The following is a 20,306-nucleotide window of genomic DNA, read 5'->3' on the forward strand; positions in this document are numbered from 1 at the left end:
TTTTTTTTTTTTTTTGGTCTGCTTTCCTTCGTTCTTCACTTTTTCCTCTTCTCGTTGTTCTTCCTTTGTATGGAAAGAAACTCCACGAGAATGCGCGAGGGGGGATTTCCCGCTCTCGCCCCCCCCCCCCCCCCCCACCCCATCAGCAACGTGAATAACACCAAGCCAGTCAGAGAGGTGCAAAACTGCAAATGTCATAAATCACTTTTATTTTCCGGCAGGACCTTCCAGTCCTACCGCTGCAGTTTATGTTTGCCGAGCGGAGGGCGGACGAAAGCGGGAAGAGATCTCGACGCTGAGGCCTCGAGTCCTCTCGGAGAATGCGAGCAGGTTACACGCGAACGCAGCGTCGTTTTCATCGACGACAAAAGGGGACAACGTCGGCGGCGACAAAACGTGTGAGGCGCGTTGAAAGGAAAAGAAAAGAAAAGAAAAGAAAGTCAGCCACTGACAACTAGCGCGCTACCTCCGTTATTGTCATTTTCAAGTTAAGTCCGGAAAAGGAAAATTGTGGTCGAAATCACGGTTTAGCTCCCATTTTGAAATATAAGGGGGAAGCGTCAACGATACATAAAGGCCGCGCACGCAACAATACTCACAGGCGTAGCGTCATTTCCCCCCCATTAAGCCGCGACTTTTTTCCCCACACGCTTTCAACCCTGCGGCGATGTGGCTAATTTGTGCATGTTTTCGAACGGCCGCGAGGTGGGCGCTCGAGCGGAAACGGTAAGAGTGAGAACATGGAAATCAATGTGGCGAGGAAGTGACTTTTACCGGCCCTGTTAGCGCTGCGCTAGCGTGTTGCTGCGTGTCAGCGATTTTTACCTGTATACGTTTTTTTAAAACTGGCCCTGTTAGCGCCGCGCTAGCGTTAGCAACGCGCTAGGGTCTTCCTGGTGTTTTACTGCCGTGTCTCAGTGATTTAGTTTTTTTTTTCTTTTTTAAACCGGCCCTGTTGGTGCTGTGCTTCCCTGTTTCTGCCACAACTGTTTTTTGTTGTTGTTTTTTTACACCAGTATGTTTTTTTTTTAACAGCCCTGTTTGTGCTACTGTGTTGTTGCTATGTTAAGCTAAGCTAAGGTATTAAAACTTTGAAAACTCTTCCTGTGTACCATCTTTCTTTGTAAATATCTCGTGTTTGAATGTGGGTTTCAACGTGGGCTCTGGCGGCTTTTACACAGGTGCGGCTTATCTGTGTACCAAATGGTATTTCCTTTACAAATGTACTGGGTGAGGCTTTTAATCCGGTGCGCTCTGTAGACCAGATATTTCGGTATATTGTTTATCCTATGCAAAAAAAAAAAACAACAACATTGTTACGACTCTTAACGGGACAAGCCGAAAGAAATGTACTTTACTCTATTATTGGAATATTGCACCTTTTGAATGATCATGACGCACAAACTGTTTACTACTTTACATCCCAATGAATGATGTTATGACTTTTTATAAAGTAAAATAGTGTAGATTTCCCGAGGCGGATTAGTGGTATTTCCATTGATGTCAATTGGGAAATTTGATTTGAGATACAAACCTTTTGAAGTTACAAGTGTCAAGGCATTGTCATTTCTCATCTTTTTCGTGAAATATTGCTCAATCTGATGATCCGAACTGAACTGAGTTGGCCCACTCTAGTTGTCAGTAGCTGAAATGGAAGCGAAGCGGGACGAGCGACTGGCGGTCCAACGCGAACCGGCGTTCGTAACAAAGTGTCGGTAAGCAAGCGTTGAGGAGCAGCGCGTCGGTACGGACGACCGCGTAAACATCGGAAGCTTGAACTGCCAACGTCTTCGCGCACGACGGCTTCCAATACAATCGGCGTGGATTAAAAACGCGTCACGTGGATTACGCAAACTGATCTGATATTCAAATATGAACAATGAGGAGCGTTAGGGCCACACTGAAGACATTTCGAGTCCATCTGGGTGCCACATTTTCATTGTCCAAACCTCACTTTTATTCTTGTAAGAGTTTTCATTGAAACAAATTCTCGGACTATTCTGACATTATTGTAAAATGGAAACTTTGGTCTTGTAATATTCTTCTTTTAATCCTGTAACAATTTGACCTTTCAGGTGAATAAGAGACTTCAATTTTTTTTTTTTTTTTTAGGACCTATTCGTCATAAAATTACAGATGTTATCTGGGAATAAAAACAGGACTTTTTCTTGAAAGATTTACCCCACCACCCACCCACACACACAAAAAATCTGACTTTTTTCACTTGCCATTACAACTTTAGTTCAGGGCACGGTGGAGCAACCGGTTACAGTTGTGAGGAACGGGGTTCAAATCCCAGCTTGGCCTGTGCGTGTTTTCTCCGTGGCCGCGGCTGTAAAACGTCTGCTCCGATAACTCAATAGGGCGAGTTCACCAGCGGTGTCAGAACAGCGGACTTAATGCATCCATTCATCCATTTTCTTAGCCGCTTATCCTTACCGGGAGGTGGGGCATACCCTGAACTGGTTTCCAGCCAATCGCAGGGCACATCAAGACAAACAGCCGCACTCACAATCACACCTACGGGAAATTTAGAGTGTCCAATGAATGTTGCATGTTTTTGGGATGTGCGAGGAAAGCGGAGTGCCCGCCCAGAGAAAAGCCAGGCAGGCACGGCGGGGACCATGCAAACAGCCGGGTCCGGGATTGAACCCACAACCTTAGAACTGTGAGGCCAACGCCGCCGGACTTAAAGCAGCTTTTTGTATTACAACTTTAGTCAAAGCTTTTTCTTTTAAGATTGCCAACTATTTTTCTTCCATCTAATATTATATTAAAATACTCTTGACTCCCAAACACGGTAAACTTTTCTTTCCGCAAAAAAAAAAAAGTCAAAAACTGTTCAAGATGTTCCAATGTAATTCTCGTGATATATATAATATGTATTTTTCTACAAAGAATGACTTTAAATCCCACCCCATCGCAATTTTGTTGTCAAAACGTTTTGGGGAAAAGAAGGCGTTTTCCTTATAATATTACTTTACTTGCCGTAATCTCTCTTTTCCCCCTCAGTGCGGCCCTAACGTTGCTACGTCAAAAGACAACACAGACGTTTCTGTCGTTGGACGCTCGCACAAACGTTTCTGTCTTCACGGAGTAGCTTGAAACGCCGAGCGACGTCCGTCCGTCGGCAATCAAATATACAACAGTGATGATTCAAAGAATGTAACATTAAAACAATCTCTACAAAGCCTTTTGAAAGATATATTGTGCAATACAAGACAAACTGCTTTTGGCTAAAGCCGTACAAGTTATAAAATATAATAGTGGCTGTTCTTGAAGATATAAATAAGACTAGTTTAAAAAAAAAAAAAAAAAAAAACAACAATAACGACGAGGAGGACAAGAAGCAGCTAACGATTAGGTGGGCGAGTCTCAGAGCAGGCTCAGGTCCAGGTAGTGTCCGGCGGGCTTGCTCAAGAGGGCGGGGAGGGACACGACGGGGGCCTCGCCGCCGGCCGCTTGGCCGATCAGGCTGCCGCTCAGGACGGAGACCGGCTCCACTCCAGTCTGGACATTTACAGTGGGGGGAACACGCGTGACCGGCTGCTTCTTGTCCCAAATACAGCGACGCCTCGGTTCTCGACCACAATCCGTTCCAGAAAACCGGTCGAGAACCGAAGCGACGTTTCCCATTACAATGAATGGAAAAAGAAATAATGCGTTCCAAGCCGAAAAAAATTGGCTTGTTATAGCATTTTTCTTTAGCGTTTCCTGATAATAAGCTGCATAGTTTATATAATTCAATAATGTAAGAAATATATTTCTTTTTTGCTTAAAATGTATGCTTTAGTAGGAGAGTACGCTAGGGTGGGAGCGCAATGCCGTATCTGTAGCGACTCGGCCCCCAGCTTTGTCACTTTTTTTTTTTTTTTTTATTCACGAAAGTGCAGAATAACGTTAAACAAGCAACTTGCCTTCCTTGGAGCCATGATTGGGGATTAATACGGTCGTCCTCCATAAGAAGAAAAACAACAGTCACTACCGGGACACGTTTGTGTACAGAGGCCGCGTTATACACGATAACAAAAGTGCGCTGGTTGCGGTGCGCGCGTTATGTCATTTCCGTTTTTTTTTTTTTCCGAATTGACAATAACAATACGTTATTTCTGGGTTTTTTTCTGCGACGTGGGAATTCACAACAAACCGCGTCGTGGGTCAGCCGGTCTGGCCGCGCGCAAGATGTTTTTTTTCCGGGTTTTGTCAAGGGCGTTCGAGTACCGATTTTCGTTCGAAAACAGAAGCAAAAAAAAAAAAAAAAACGCTTTAAGCAACCGCTAGTTTGACTACAAAGTGTTCAGCAAAATCTACTTTTCCCACAACTACTCCAGAATGTCAAATCTTTTCCAGCGCAAAACGGCGTTGAAAATAGCTTGACTATTCAAATCTTACATTTCTTCTATTGTTGTATCTCTGTTGCGGCTGGAGTTGTTGTTAAAGTGCTCGATTCATAAAGTTTGCAATTTCTTGGTGGGGAAATTACTCCAAGGTTAATGTTACCTCTAGGCGGTAATCAACAGAATTATAAAGACAAAAACACAGAGAAGAAACATTTTACTGTGTGTAAGAAATCTGCATAGTTTTTCCACTTTCTGAATTGAACTAGTCAAATTATTTTTGGAATTAAGTGAGAAGCATCTCATTAGCTTGATCGCCTCATTTGAACTTACTCTGACAATATGAATGTGCAGCCTAAAAATTATGTTTGCTTCTCAGTCATTCGGGTCATCGAAACCCGCAAAGGATCCATCGAGGCAACTGGACAGTTGAATTTATCGTTTTTCAAAAATGATTTCGGCATTTGTGCCTTGAGGCTAACGCTACGCAAATTCATGTATACTGCAGACTTTGGTGAAAAAATGTATTTTATTTATTCGATTAGCCGCTGCGTGTCAATTTATTTTTACTGACTATCCATTGCCTAATAATAGTTCCCGCTTCGTGAGCTTCCGCGTCCATTTTGGGCCCGGGTCCAGAGCATCACCCGAGGCGAGGCGAGGCGAGGGGAGGAATGACGGACACCGGGAAGGTAACGTGCCACAAAAATGGGCCGCAACCGACCCCGAAGTAAACGCGGCGGCTCGTAGTTACGAAGCACATATCCGGGTTCCGGGTTGAAATGAGCGCTGCGAATACAAGTCGGCACAAGCGGCGCAAGACGAGCGATGAGAGCACTTGACAGGATAAACTCGTTTGAGGGCCTCCGGGCAAACGCGGCGCGTCTGACAACACACACACACCCTCGACACGAGGACATTTCTATCGCAGCGTTTGGGTTCTATTGAGGAGTTGGGCCACGGCGCGGACGCAGAAGTTTGCTTGATTTACCTGATAGGCCTGCGCCGCGTTGAGGAGGTCTTTGCTGTTGTAGGTCAGACCCGGCATACGCATCAAGCCCCCGGGGGAGGACAGGGCGGACGGGGAGGGGAAGAAACCCACGGTGGTGGGAGAGCCAGGTGGGCTGCAGTTTGTAGACGGGGGAAAACACAAAAAAGTTAGCTAGCTATACGCTTGAGAGGATGCTTTTTTTTTTTTTTTTTAAGCAAACGTAATCTGATTACAATACTACAAATACAGTTGACCTTCTTTCTCAACGGCAGAAGGCTCAACACACACCCCAGCGATGTGAAGAAGGTTGTAATCCCATAAAGTTGCATTATTATTAACACCTTTGCCCCAGAAGGTCAACCAGAAAAGTCAGTCGGCACGCCTTGGAGAGACTCGCACTAACTACTACGCGATGGATCGTCTTTCCGTTGAGCTCATCGTCTTCAAGCTCGCCACGTACGCAAACAAACTTGCCGCCTACTGCACGAGATGACCGTCAAAAGTCGTTTATTTATTTAACTGAAGTGAGTAACCGGGAGTCTAATTGCTTACGAAGCTTTTGTTGGTTTTATAAATACTTGTGCAGGGCGGGTGGAATTGTCATCTGTGTCGTCCAACAGAAATGCTTTCTCGGTTGCTATGAAGAATGCGGTCGAAGGCCAACTTGACCGTCCCCTGCTTAGCTTGCATTAACATTTTCATCATTCCCGACCGCCATGCGAGCCTCGTTTCGGGCCACTGTGGACAAAACGGGATAATAGTCAATCGTATCGTTTAAAGTTCAGCCGCCAGCATCGCACACTCGCTCCTAACAACTCTCCCAAATCTACGTCGTGTTTCATTTGGTTCCGTTTTACGTCACAATCACAGAGTCATTTGAGATTGGAAATATTGCACGGGCTGCGATTGGCCGGTGACCAGTTCAGGGTGTCGTTGCCCGAAGGTGGCCGGGTTCGGCGCCAGCACGTGGAATGGGAGATGAAAAATGAATGAATATTGAACAGGTTTAACATTTAGGATTAGGATTTTTGGCGCCAATCAGCGAGTTAAAAAAAAAACCAAATATAACAAATGACAAGATGGAGGAATGAGTGTATTTAAATGCCTTGCTCATTTACTGTATATACTTGCGTACTGTAAACTACTCATGAGTCGTATCGTATTGTAAAGGACGCCAACATACCTCAAGCAATCCTTGAATGAAAGTTCTCTCCCGAGCACCCGTGACCACCACCACCCGTTTTTCCCCATTTTGTTCATTCATATAATAGATCCACTGTTGTTGTTGTTGTTATGGTAACAAGTGCCCCATCACATTTGAATTGACCAGATAAAGCCCAATGATTGTTTAAAAAAAAAAACAAAAACAAAAAAAATGGGATGTGAGATTTTATTGCCGTAGTCCATCGTGGTGCAATTGTGAAGGACCAAATTTGTCTCGTTTTCTGATCTGGACATGACATGTGGTCTGTGTCAGACGTGTTTTTTGTCTCACACTGCTGACGTATATTTTGAGTGAAATAACTTTATTGGCGGTCATCTATTTAAAGGACTACGTCAAAATGCACGTGACAGGGCTAAAAATAAACGGGCTTTTGGATTCTAATAGACAGTGGCGTGGAGAAAATAGCATTTGCAGAGCTGATCAATGACATCGTGATCGGATCGGCAAAGGTTGACATTAAAGGCGATCAGATGTGAAGCAAAAACCAATGCTAATTATGGACAAACCCGATCAGATCAGTGTATTTGATTTTTCGAGCAGATCAGGAAGATAAAAATCACTGAAATCACCACACCCCAGAAAATAATCACTCAGGATCATTTTTAAGAATCCTGCAATAAATGTGCCTTTACTGATATTAGTTGGGGAGTGTTTAAAAAAAAAAAAAAAAAAAAGCTTCAATTTGGCCCAGGCATCAGTCTGTGTAAACATGCTTTACCTGCGATCTCTCAATAGGTGTGCCAACTGCATTGTTTGGTGGAAATTGTGATAAACTAAAATCAAGTTTATGTAGACGAGAGACTTTAATTCATTCTAAGATTGGGCGATTGGGCCACCATTCGAGGGAATGGAGAACGTTTGTGGACGTGACGGCTGCTTACCTGGGATAGTACGCCGTGTAGTTCATGTACAGCTGCGCCGAGGACGGGTAGTAGGCATGCCCCGGGGGCAGGGGGCGAGGGGCGAGCAACACTTGACCGAGCGGGGGGTAGAGGGCAGCGGCGGCCTCGGTGGGCAAAACAGGTGGGGTGGGGGTGTACGAGTAGGAAGGCGGAGATAAACCTGGAGTAGAAACAACACAAACAAAAAGACGACGTCAGGCCACTCCAAGTGCACGAACGCAAAAGCGTGATTGTGTCGTGTGTTCGAGGTTTTGGAGAGGCGCTCGTGCACGCTGGCAAACAATGACCGCCTTCACTTCGCCACTTCATCTCTGCCACATTGTCTGTCCACATGTAGACAACTTCTTTTTCTTAGTTTGAGTCTTAATTCAAGGTCGAGTGTGTGACTGTGGTTGACAATTGACAGCCGGCCTGGAATTATTTTTGACTCTACTTTCCCCGAATCAGGCACAGTCTCAACGCTGGAACGTCTCCCATTCGTTTCCCCACTGGCAAAAAGTGACGCCGCTCTCGGTATTCGGTTTCGTTCTAATTGATAGCTCTTGGAATTTTGGAAGTGATCTGATTCTTCTCCTGAAATTGGTATTTGGTTGTGGGCGTTTTAATCGAGAACTGCAAGAGCTCACTATTTGGCATCTGCTGTATTATTAGTCATAAAAGTCACGACTTGCCCCGACATGACTTCAATTCTCGCTACAGTTTGTGTCGTGTCCTGTTCTCGGGTGCGATCATTAACGTATCAGTCATCAGCATTTGGAAAAGTGAGTGAAAGGGTTATTTTAACTAAATAAATGCAAATTTTTGTCAGCCGTCATATTTTGTTGAATTTATGAATTCACGAGTCAAGTGCAAGAGGCGTGCCACTTGACTCTTCAACCGAGGCGAACTGGTAGGACTGGAGAGTTGAGACGAGACATCCAGTCGGGCCTTTGCCACACTTTGAACCCCGCCCATTGTTTATTGATCCATCATCAATCATTTGTCAGTGTAAAAGGTGAGCGTAACAAACGTGCACCAGGTGCGAACTCGTCAAATGACAATGCGTAGGGTCCAAACTGAGAGCAACAATCGGCGCATGCAGACTTATGGAATTAATCACCCAAATTCATTAAGAGGCCACACACACACACACACACACACAGATGTGAAATTCCTGGTTGGACCGTTATGTCCAGTCCACACTTGTAGATTGTAGAGAACCCAGCACCACTGCCCCCCACGGGAGGAGCCCACCTACCCCTGCAGGCCCGAAGCACCCCCAGCTCCCAGCAGCACTTACGTCTGGACTTACATGGCGGCGGGCTGAGCCCTGTCCCACTCCTGTTGCGGCCGTGTGTGTGCGTGTGCGAGTGCGAGAGTGAGCCTCCCATCAGAACCAGGCCCATCTCCTCGGCGCTGCAGGGGAACACCTCCACGTAGCGGCTGTTGGGTCCGTGCTGACAGGACATCACGTGTTTGTGGAGCTGCTGGGAGGCCAAAAGTGCTCGCTCCGCCGACGTCATCTGAATAAAGCAGTCGCCTGACGGACGCCCCTGGAAAGGCAACCGGGCGCTACTGAAAAGTTCCCATTTCGAACCCCTGCGGTTAAAACAGAGATGCGGCTATCCACCGTCCGGGAGCATCACCTTCTCCTGTATTCTTCGCTTCCACAAGTCATGTTTACAACTGATGAGGTTTTTTTTTTTTTTTTTTTTATGAGCGCCGTACTGCAGCGATAACTCTTCTCAGTCTTAAATCGACTCCACACAGGTTGACTCTTTTGGATCAGGATTCAGATCTGCTTTGCTCAAGCGCACGACATAATGTGGCACCAGCAATTTTTCGTGTTACTGTGTGCCGTTTCCACATTTGATTGTTTCTAGTTTTTGTTTTCGCTTATTTGTATGTGTGGTATGTTCAATTTCTGTGTGTGTGTGTGTGTGTGTGGGGGGGGGGGAGTTCAGATTACTTATCACTGTTTATTAGTTCAATGCAGTGGTTCTCACCGGTTGTCACCACGAGACCCTCATTTTTCCTCTTGTTGCAAAGCGGTGATCTACGTTTCTAGATCTTTTTTTGTTCAAAAATAGCATCTAAAAGCATGTACAGTATGTTATATTAAAAAAAGTTTTAAATTGCTTTGACATACCGCCAAAAGTATATTGCTAACCGTGACGCCCACTAGTCAGAGGCTGAGCTGCACTGTATTTGTTTATGAAGTTAAAAAGTGAGTACTGTATTTTCCACACTATAAGGCGCACCTAAAAGCCTTTACTTTTGTCAAAAGCCGACGGTGCGCCTTATAATCTGGTGCGCCTTGTTTATGGATCACTATTGAGCCTTTAGTGCAGCTCCATCTAATGTATGCATAATGTAACCCCAGCTTCTACTGTAGAGTCTATTATATGGGCCTTGGTGTATATATGGAAAAATGGTTTGAAATCAGTCATTCATTGAAGGTGCGCCTTATAATGCAGTGCGCCTTATAGCGCAAAAAATACGGCAATATTTTCTGTACCATGTGGGAACTTGGTACAATTTTCTACTGTACCCAAAAAATATATATATGTATTTGTCTGCGACCAATTTACTCAGTTTAGTGCCTGCGGCTTATTGGTGCGCTCAACAGACAAAATGTTACCGTATTGGCTCGAACGTGACACTCGGCCGCGGCGGCGAGCGCACGTACCTGCTGATTGAGGACCATGTGCACGCCGTGCGGTCGGACGTCACGGGTGAACTCGCCCAGGAAGTGGAGGATGTCCTCTATGCTGGCCGAGTACGGCAAGCCGCGCAGCCTCAGGCAGTCCCTCACGAGGATGGGAGGGGGCAGGAGAGACACCGCGGGCAACACTGACAGCAAGGGGGCGGGGGCCACGGGGATCAGGGGCGCAGACGAGTAGCGGTTCAACACCTACAACACAAAACCTTACATTTGTTACACTTGCCGCTTGCGTTTGTCCGAAACTACAATAGCATTTAATTCAGCGCAGACCTCAGCTAAGCAGAGGTATGACATCGCAAAAGTTTTGCACAATATTGATAGAATAACAGTATGCCAACAACTTATCACAGAACATCAACGGCGGCAACATAATTTGTACAAAAGTCGGAATCCGTCACAGGCTATCACTAACCTACGCTAACGCGGTAAAAGGATATTTCATGATGACAGTTTTTGAACGAAAAGCCATAAATATAAATAAATAATTGGGCAAAAAAAAAAAAAAAGGGTTACAGAGGGTGCAAAATTGTGCCGCGTGGCAACGTATTCTTACACCGCATGGAAATGTCGTATGTTGTTACAGTAGGTAAATTGAGGAACACCCTGTATGAGATTTAAAAAAAAAAAAAAAAAATGGGACAAAGTAAGGAAAACCTGTGGAAATACTGTACAAGTGAAAGAAGTTCATCGGCAAGCTACTTTTCGGTTCATAAAGACAAAAGTGTTTGCATTCTGGTCCAGTGGGGCTGGTGGCTCAAATCGCTAAAATGTTTTGTTTTCACTGGATTCAATGGGTCCATCATCCAATAGGAATATTTCCACAATAACTAGCAAATGGAAATCCAAACCTCTCATATACCTATCATAGGGTACCTATAGAGCTGAAGCACCTACGTCATAAAAATCACGTGACTTTTGTTTACGTCGCCATATCGCCCATATCTAGGACGACGCCCAGAGTCTTGTCCGATACCGTTAGATAATTTAGAAGGTGAAAATAAACAAAGGCACGTAGAAAAATTCGATAAACTCGGCATGGAGGACCCATATTTAATGCCGAGGTCGACGTTTTCCCCGATAAGGAAGTGGACTGTTAACCCGCTTCCGCTTGTCTTTGCCATCTGGATATACACGTGGATCTGGTGAGTAAATCGTCGAGATTTACACGGAAGAGTTTGAAAGCGTAGAGAAGTCTGGACGCACACAAACGCTTAGTTGCTGGATCTGTTCTCAATCAGGAACAAATCCCACATAGTGACAGGTTGACGGCTCGTGAACGCGGAAGCGTGTTCGGCCACACATTAACCTTTGCTGGAATCCATCGATCTTTTCAGCAAGTATTCAATACAAATACCAATATTTAAATAAATGACCCCTGATTTTACACAAACTTGCATTCATTAATTTTGATTTAAAAAAAAAAAAAAAAAAAGTGGACAGAGTCGTCTCCATGAAACGTACACGGAAGCGATTGCGGCCACACTTAACCTCCGTAAACTTCTGCGACAGACTTTTTTTTTTATTAATACGCATTGTTCTCAGATGAGCCAACTTGGCATTATAAATACTTCTTGGTAATTTGAGAAGAATAGTTCCTACGTGAAATGAAGCGATCGCTTCACAGGCGTGTGTGTATTTTGGTTGGGTACCATCCATCATGTTTAATTGCCAAAATCCATCGATATTTTCCGGTCTTTTCAGCTGGTATTCCGTAGAATGACCTCTTTGAATATCTCTCTCGTCTGTTGTGACAACCAACAGCACAACAGGTCTCGGGTATTGTAAATATTCTCCCACAATGTGGAGCAGCTCTTTTTGACCGGGAATGTGGCGCCACGTGAGCAGGTTTTATCAAGATTTTCCAGATGGGCTGAACACTTGCTTTGTTGTCTAAGCATGGAGTTGGCTCATTGCCAACAGGACCTCCGTAAGTTTGCATTTCCAGAAGGAAATCATAAAAGTGAACTCTTGTTGGAAAAGGAGCCTGCGAGTTGTCATTCGAGGAAGTTATAAGTTCACTTGTTTTCATTTGCCGGCCAATGAAAATGTAACAAAAGAATCAACAGAGGAGAAAGGAGAACTTAGTCCAGTTACTGTGGAAAGGTAAGCACACGGCCCACCCTTAAATCCTGCTTGAGTGGTTCTAGTAAATAAGTGCGGTGGGGATTCATACTCGCGCGTCACTCGCCAGTGCACACTTGCAAACGGATCGATTTCCCCTTTGAGCAAAACTTAAGACGGGAAGCGTTGAGATGCACATTCCAAGTACTGTACCTGCTGGACCTCCGCTGCTGTGCTCTTGAATAATTCGATATATCTTCTCCCCAGGATCTCTTTGTGTTTCCTGAGCGCACACTGGGCATGTTCGTCGCAGGCGAATAGAACAAAGGCGTCGCCGGTGGGTCGACCGTCCGGGTAGCGCACAAACAGGATGCCGTCCCTCCCTCCGCTGACCGGACACGTGTCTTTGAGTCCGTCCCCCGGCGAGAAGAAGGCCAGCACCTGCTCGTGCGTTGCCGTGAAAGGAAGGCCTCGCATCCTCACGATGATCTGATCCTCACGGGATAGGAATATGGCGACTTCGTTGGATGTACCTGGCGCAGAGACACGACACGGGTTTAAAAAAAAAAAAAAAGTCTTATGGGACGCTTGATTATTGCCAGCAATTTTTTGGCAACCCTTTGGAACACATTCATAATTGATCCTTCAACATCCTTGACAATGAATTGCGTGAAGCAATTAAGGCACCGTTAAGTCTGTAGCGGCTCGCGGCCTGAAGAAGCAGAACATCAAATTTAGGAAGTTGTACTACAGCCGTACGATGGCAACGCTTCAAACGTCAAAATGAGACCTCAGAAAGTTCAGAGAATGAGATTTAAAAAATAGCATGAAAGGAGTATTGAAAATTGACATTTTCATTGCTTGTGTGCAGCGGGGCTGATTGACATAACTGCCCCACAACAGGTTCCCCGTCTTCTGACATGATCCAGAGCCCCTTGCAAGCGACTCCGCAGTCTAAAATACACTCATCGTAAATTCGGGTTGATGGATACTGGATTTGTGTTTTGTGCCGAGTGCATGCACCACGTACACACACTGTCGCGTATGAAATGCTGCCTTCTAAAGTCGATCTTCTGTTCGGTGCTCCCCCCCCCCCCCCAATGATCAGGCACGATACCAGTCAGCGTGCTAACAAGCGCCGGCCTTCCCATTGGTCCACAGGGCCGTCCCCTAAAATCAGGCGGATTTCATGCTACACTTCTTCATTGTTTGGGTATTTTGACTTAGACGCGTTACAACAGGAACATTGTTAAGTCGTTATGAAGTAAGAAGTTGGAAGTTTCCTTTGAAAAATAAATGGAGTCATTGACATATTATATTTTTTCTCTGGACGATCAACGTATGTTGGAAAATTCTGACGATGACAGCAGACTTGTCGTGGACATGTAATTGTGTTATACATTGACGTCGATCATATCACATAAGAGGCCGTTATCCTCACCTCCTGCTATCTTCAGGAAGTCTTCTCCACTTGCCTTGTAAACCTGCAATGAAAGGAGGAGGAGGAGGAGGTGGTGGAGTGGTTGGTTTGCTTCAGGTTCGGGGCTCAGGTGGCTTCCGACGCGTTACCTCGATGTATCTGTTGCCCATGTGATGTTTGTGTCTTTGCAGCGCGAGGTCTCGATGTTCTTCGCTGACAAAACGAACGAGAGCCTCGCCGTTCCTCCTCCCCTGAGCATTGAGGCACAGCGCGGCCCCTCCTCTGTGCGGAACAAAGAAACACGTTTTCACTTGCTTTAGGGTTTCCTCGCATTTATGCCAATCAGTGGTTTTTTTTTCATCAGGGATGACAAGGGACTTCGAAATGGTGGGGTGGTGGGGGCCACCAAGCACACGGGCCCTTGGGTATTAGGAAACTAGGGACCCCCGTGGCTTTGTTAGAAAATCCCCAGTAGCCTAAATGTGATCAAAGGGTGCACAGTGCTATGCTGCTTTGACCTGAATAATAAAAAAATATACAGTATATATATTTTTTACAAATACTGGAGGTTCGGTTTCCCCCAGCCTAAATATGCGGGTACTTGTGAGGTGAGGTGAGTTGACAACGTTATTCCGTGTCTGTAATATCTATTCGTTGCCGAACTTTCGACTTCATGATACTTAGCTGGATGTGCTAACGTTAATATTAGCCGCGCTATATTAGCTTAGCTCACGACAGGATTTGTGTCTACATCTGTTGTTGTTGCTCACAGAAAAAAAAAAAACATAAAAAGAGTACAGATACATACAAAGAAGAAAAGTTGCCATTGCTAAGAAAGAAAGATTAAAAAAGCTGAAGTCCAGGCTGCGTGCTAGCAGTTAATAGGCTATCTTATTTTTATTTCGATTGTTTGATAGCAAAGGGCCCATTTCCTTAACATGGTCGTATTTTGTCAAAATTATGACCTATTAAACAAATACAATTTATTATTATTACAACTGTCATTAATTAGGAAAACAAATGTGTGTTAAAACTAGACTGAAATCTATTTGAATTTTCATTGACTAAAACAGGACTATACTATCACATCCTGAAATGACTTAAAAAAAAAATAGGTAAAAACAACAGTGATGAAAACACACTGACTTGGCAATATTTAGCCCGCTGAAAAACCGGGCAATGTCCTGGTCTGACGACTGCCATGGCAACCCTCTGGCTCGGATCACCGTGCTGTCACTCACTTTCTCCGTTTTACTGCTGCAAACAAACACTCAAGGTGAAGCATTTGCGCCCCATGGGTGACCTTAATGACACCCAAAAGGAATCAATCACTGCAGTGAACACAACTTACCAAGTACCCGTCTCGAACTTCTCGTTAACTCTTTCCGGGTTCGAGAACGAGTGACCTGCAGTTGAGATGTGTCTTTATAAATCATCGTGAGCAAAATCAAAGTACATTTGCTTAGCGTGGACTCGTGGCTCACCAAAATTGACGTAAACTACAGGATATACTCACTTTGTATGAGGGGAAAAAAATTGCTTTACAAACGATAATGACACTGTCATTGTTAGACCTCCATATGCTATCCTTGAATCAAATTCTTCATAACTTTCATTTTGACTATAAAAGCTATCCAGATGACACACAGTTCTATCTAGCAGTGTCTCCACGTCCATCCATCCATCCATCATCTACCATTTTTCAAGTCAGGTCACAGGGGAAGTAGCTTCAGCAGGGATAGCCAGACTTCCCATTCCCGAGCCACTTCTTCCAGCTCTTCCGGAGGGATCCCGAGGCGTTCCCAGGCCAGCCGAGAGACATAGTCTCTCCAGCGTGTCCTGGGTCGTCCCCGGGGTCTCTTTCCAGTAGGACGTCCCCGGAACACCTCACCAGGGAGGCGTCCGGGAGGCATCCGGATCAGATGCCCCAGCCACCTCGTCTGGCTCCTCTCAATGCGGAGGAGCAGCGGCTCGACACTGGGCCCCTCCCGGATGACCGAGCTTCTCACCCTCTCTCTGAGGGAGAACCCGGACACCCTGCGGAGGAAACTCATTTCGGACACTTGCATCCGGGATCTCGTTCTTTCGGTCACGACCCGCAGCTCGTGCCCATAGGTGATGGTAGGAACGTAGATCGACTGGTAAATTGAGAGCTTGGCCTTAGGACTGAGCTCCCTCTCGACCACAACGGACCGATACAAAGTCCGCATCACTGCAGACGCCGCACCGATCCGTCGGTTCCATTCTTCCCTCACTCGTGAACAAGACCCCAAGATACTTGAACTCCTCCACTTGGGGAAGGATCTCATCCCCGACCCGGAGAAGCCACGGCAACCTTTTCCGACCGAGGACCGTAGTCTCGGATTTGGAGGTGCTGATTCTCATCCCGGCCGCTTCGCACTCGGCTGCGAGTGGCTCCAGTGAGAGCAGAAGGTCACGGCTTGATGAAGCCAACAGAACCACATCATCCGCAAAGAGCAGAGACGCGATGCCGAGGCTACCAAACCGGGCACACTCTGCACCTCGGCTACGCTTCTCCATGTACCTGTCCAAAACTGCCTTTGTACTTCATTTTACTGAATCCCTTTCATCCCATCCATCTATATTCATTTGATTATAACCAGCAGTACACTTACATAATGGCTCAGAAAGCAGGGAAAGTACGATTTTGGCCATCATCTCGACCTGCTGCACTGCTACTCGTGGTGGCAACGCGGCCGACGGATCGGGCGCACCCAGCGAGTCGCAGAGAGGGGGCGCCTCTACGGGTATGCTTAAAGCTGAGCAGGACCTCAGTCACGGAAAGCAAATAAGGAGAAGGTGACAAAGAAAAAAACGTCAATTGTTTCCTGTTCCAGTGGGTGTGTGTGAGGCTTGGCTTGTTCTGTTGGTTAACTTAACGACGTGTTCAGAGCTACAATTCTTAGTGCCAACACCCCGTGGCTCATTTGTAGCATGTGTGCTCTTCCAGTAAGCCATTAGAAGAAGAACAAAGTTGAAGGATTTTCATAACATGCCACACGAATAAAGGATACATTCCACCATGGCGTATACATCCAAAGCGCCGGGGTCAGAGGGGAAGTGCATCCTGAACTCTTTACGAAGGTCAAAGAAGGAGTAGAAACACTCTGGGACCAGGATGTTCTAGAGAGGGAGGACATGATTTAAGGATGTAAGCGTACATTTTTTTTTTTTTTAAATCGCTTACTTGTTTAGGACGGTATAATATGTGGCATCTCGGGGTTGTACAGATTAGTCGCCTAGTCAATATGTCATCTTTGCTATTCCACGACGACGTGATAATCAGATTTTTAGCTTGAGGAGGAGGTAAAACCGCTTGCAGCAACAGAAGAGTGCGCTAAATGGAATGAGTCCGTCCCCTGGATGAATTTGTCCGGTTTTTCCCCATCTGCAGCTTTGGTCGCTGAGGTTCAAGCAGAATTCTGAAAAGCTTCTCGGCTCGCACGATCAAAGTGCAAGGAGAGCGTACATTTACTGCACCGCATACAAAGAGATCCGCCATCATATGCGAACATGGCAAATTCCCAAAAACGAAGATGGGCTGCCGTATTTGCCCAAGCCACTGATTATTCTCATTCAACCAGGTCCTTTCATTCTTCGGGCAAATCGGACCGAGCAGTTAATTGTCGGTGAGAGCGGATGTTTCGGGGGGTAATGCACCGCCCCTAGAATGAACAAAAAAATGGTAAAATTGGTTTTCTATTGTCGTCAAGCTACAGTGTGGAGAGGAGCCAAAGGTAGCAAGGGGGGGTTGTCACTCAGGGTGGTGTCGAGTCGGCGAACAGACGAGTGCAAAGCATTCCCTCCTCCTGTGAGTTTTTTGCTTGAATTATTACTATTATTATAGTACCTGCCAACCTGTCTATGTCAACTCAGATGACATTTAGTCAATGAGGAGTCAGGTAAGCCTTTTGTTTTCCGTCTTCTGGTCTTTTAAAAGATGTGGGAAAATGCAGGCAGTGACACTTTGTGCTAAAATGCGGTATGCGCATGGGTGTGTTCGAGTCGTCAAGTCATCTTAAACACATCTCCGCTGAGCGACTTCAACCCGAAAGGCAGCGTCGGCGCAACAATGCTCGGCGGCTGCGAAAAGTTTTGTGCAGCGAGCGAGCGAACATCCGCCCTGGCTGTGGGGCGTTCACCTACCCAGCCCGCTCACCTTGCTGGCGGCCTCGGGGTGAATCACTTGACGGATGGGGAGCTGCCCGTCGGTACATAAACACACCGACGTGCCCGCACCTGCGCTGTTCACCTCGTTCGTCAGCTGGAGGTGGAACTGCACGGCGTTTTGGAAAGGGAAAATGAAGTCTCGCGTGGAAAACAACACTCGTCTGTTTTGCCCCATGAACTGTCACTGCAGTAATTATTACCATATTGAGAGCAGCCTCCAGGCTCTTTGCTGTAAAGAGACAATCTGCTCCGGATTCATTTTCATCTTCTGCAAGGTCCTCCGTCGCGTCCTCCTCCTTTTTCTCATCAGTCAGGTCTGACGCTTCGGGTTTAATCAGCAGCTCGTTCACCCTGCCCAACTTTACGACAATAAAAGCACGGCAGCAAAAACGTCAGACATTCATCCGGAGAATACAAAGATTCCGTGTTGTAAATGGATGCAAAAATATCACGTTTTTAAGTTGAATTCTACGCATTGAGACGTGGCAGACTTGAACGCTTTGTTTCGTGTATAACACAATCATAACAGCTATTAGGCTTTGGATGAGATTATCAACTGTAAATGGCTGCAATTTTACACACTTATAGAAAGTCCTGGATATAACTTCATGTTTTGGAACACAAACAAAAGAAAGTCTGACTTAAATAAAGTTATTTATGTCTGTGAAGATTCTCACACATGCTGGTAACGGTAATCCGCAAAGGTTGAATCAAGCCCACTGGACTTTTTCTCATGTCTTCAATAAATGAGAAAAGTCCAGTCACCGTTGGAAGGTGCGCATTTAGCTTAACTCAAATAATTTCAAACATCCAATGCTCAAGTCTGACTATGTGAGAAACATAACTGTTTGAAAAGTGTTTAAAATATTATGCAAGTTGCACTTGAAACTAAGAATAAACAGCGCTCATTTTAACAAGTATAATTGCACTAATAAATCTGTATGCAATTGATATGATCACCTGTTTTAAAGGCGTATTGGTGTCATAACGAGTAAGAAAACATGCCAGACTTGATGGTAAGTAGACGTGGAATGCGTACAAATACAAGCATGTAAAAACTACAGTGTGTTGCCAACTTTAACCAAAAACGGACGTAGAACGGAATACCTCGAGTTAGATTTAAAATAAAATAAAATAAAATAATAATAACAAAAAACTTAGTCTTTGGTCGTTTAAACGGTGACTAGGTCCACATGTATTCTCACAGAAGTGGACTACAAACGTGTTTGAATGGAAAATGAAGGAAATTTAGCATGTCGTGCTCAAGCCTATCAACACAAAAACAAAAAAGGGGCTTGTTCGACGAGGTTTCGTCGCCGAAATGAAAAGTGACTCCGTTTACCGGCACGTGGCCGGTTTCCGAATCCCGTCTAAAGTCAGACTTGCGGCGTGAGTGTGGACCTTTCTGCTGTTGACGTCCACCTGCCGCCACAGCAGCCTCGCTAGCTCCTTCTCGTCGGAGCCCAGCAGCTCCCCGCTGGCCCCAGATGTGGCGGCGCACAGCACCACCAGGTAGTCCACCTGCGCCGTCATTCGAGGGCCGCCCGAAAGTCCCAAAACGCGTCTGCGAGCTCCGAGTCCAAAGGGAAAACACCTTTGACCCCCTCCCCCCTCCCCCCACTCTGGGCGCGAAAGGCCAGGCTCCGTGGATCCTCCGCGCTTTGCGTGGCCTTCTTCGCCTCGCTGGTTTTTGCTTTTTCTTTTTAGGTGAAGTCTCCCGAAGCCACCATCGCGCAGCAATGGCCGAACGTCGTTTTTGTAGTCAAGCGGCTACCTGTGGGGGTGGTCACGTGACCGGCCTACCTGCCGCCTCCCTCCCCCTTCAGGTGCTCGTTACGACGTGGCAACACGACGACCGCACCAAAAAAAAAAATTCACTTATAGTCGACATTTGTAACTGCTTCCGGTGTTCAAAAGGACATTTTACATTCGCACACAGAACAGCCCAAAACGCTGCGATTGAAAAAAAAAAAAAAAAAAAAAACCACAACAGTGGAAGGAAAACTCCATTCTCGGGTGGGCAAACTTTTGCGCTCAAACTCCACGTGTGATATTTAACAGACGGTGCAGTCCAGGTCCTTTATAGGTGATCTTTAAAAAAAAGCAAATGGAAATGTAAAATAGTTCATTCAACACCATTTTACTGTTAAAGTTTCATTTCATTGCAATTGAATACTTGGATGCTAATACTACGTGGAATTAGTTACAGTATTTTTCTGTTGTATTTTATATAAATCCTGTTTTATCAGTATTTTATTTACAATTATTTGGCCAATGATTTAAGAAACTTTTCCATGTTACCATTTTTGTACTTGATGTAAAATGTTTATGATTTTATACATTAATTTATATTAATACTTGTCATTACATAATCATATTGTAATTATCAAATAACATAAAATGAAAATGTATTTATTTAATTTGTTTCTACGCTTTTTGGAGAAAATTATTCATCTAAACAATACAATATTCTTC

At 45.3% G+C, this 20,306-nt stretch overlaps 1 protein-coding gene across 3 annotated transcripts; it reads right to left on the bottom strand.

The window, feature by feature from the left end:
• Positions 1–222: 222 nt before the first annotated feature.
• On the bottom strand, positions 223–19,679 carry esrp1 (epithelial splicing regulatory protein 1). Of its 3 annotated transcripts, none has more exons than XM_061818929.1 (15): positions 19,233–19,679; positions 18,032–18,190; positions 17,821–17,937; positions 16,676–16,784; positions 16,277–16,420; positions 14,992–15,046; positions 14,787–14,894; positions 13,790–13,922; positions 13,662–13,704; positions 12,434–12,753; positions 10,124–10,348; positions 8,735–8,987; positions 7,435–7,615; positions 5,329–5,461; positions 223–3,510 (listed from the first exon to the last, which is right to left on the bottom strand). In XM_061818929.1, the coding sequence occupies exons 1-15, from the start codon at positions 19,362–19,364 to the stop codon at positions 3,376–3,378; spliced, it is 2,247 nt and encodes a 748-aa protein (XP_061674913.1). In that variant the 5' UTR covers positions 19,365–19,679; the 3' UTR covers positions 223–3,375. The 3 variants fall into 3 exon arrangements, with proteins under 3 accessions (XP_061674913.1, XP_061674914.1, XP_061674912.1); XM_061818930.1 differs by having other exon boundaries at positions 8,747–8,987; positions 14,787–14,897; XM_061818928.1 differs by having other exon boundaries at positions 14,787–14,897; positions 19,233–19,678.
• Between the last annotated feature and the right edge of the window lie 627 nt (positions 19,680–20,306).

The sequence above is a fragment of the Syngnathoides biaculeatus genome, chromosome 5, assembly GCF_019802595.1.
Source record: "Syngnathoides biaculeatus isolate LvHL_M chromosome 5, ASM1980259v1, whole genome shotgun sequence".
Lineage (NCBI taxonomy): Eukaryota > Metazoa > Chordata > Actinopteri > Syngnathiformes > Syngnathidae > Syngnathoides > Syngnathoides biaculeatus.

What these genes read in the sequence shown, in the direction of transcription:
- esrp1 (XM_061818928.1), bottom strand. Translation starts at nt 19,364, where the DNA reads ATGACGGCGCAGGTGGACTACCTGGTGGTGCTGTGCGCCGCCACATCT. An exon ending in CCTGCTTTCTGAGCCATTAT is followed by an intron (nt 15,047 to 16,276) that starts GTAAGTGTACTG and finishes TCTCAACTGCAG; the next exon opens with GTCACTCGTTCTCGAACCCG. An exon ending in CAGCAGCGGAGGTCCAGCAG is followed by an intron (nt 10,349 to 12,433) that starts GTACAGTACTTG and finishes TTTGTGTTGTAG; the next exon opens with GTGTTGAACCGCTACTCGTC.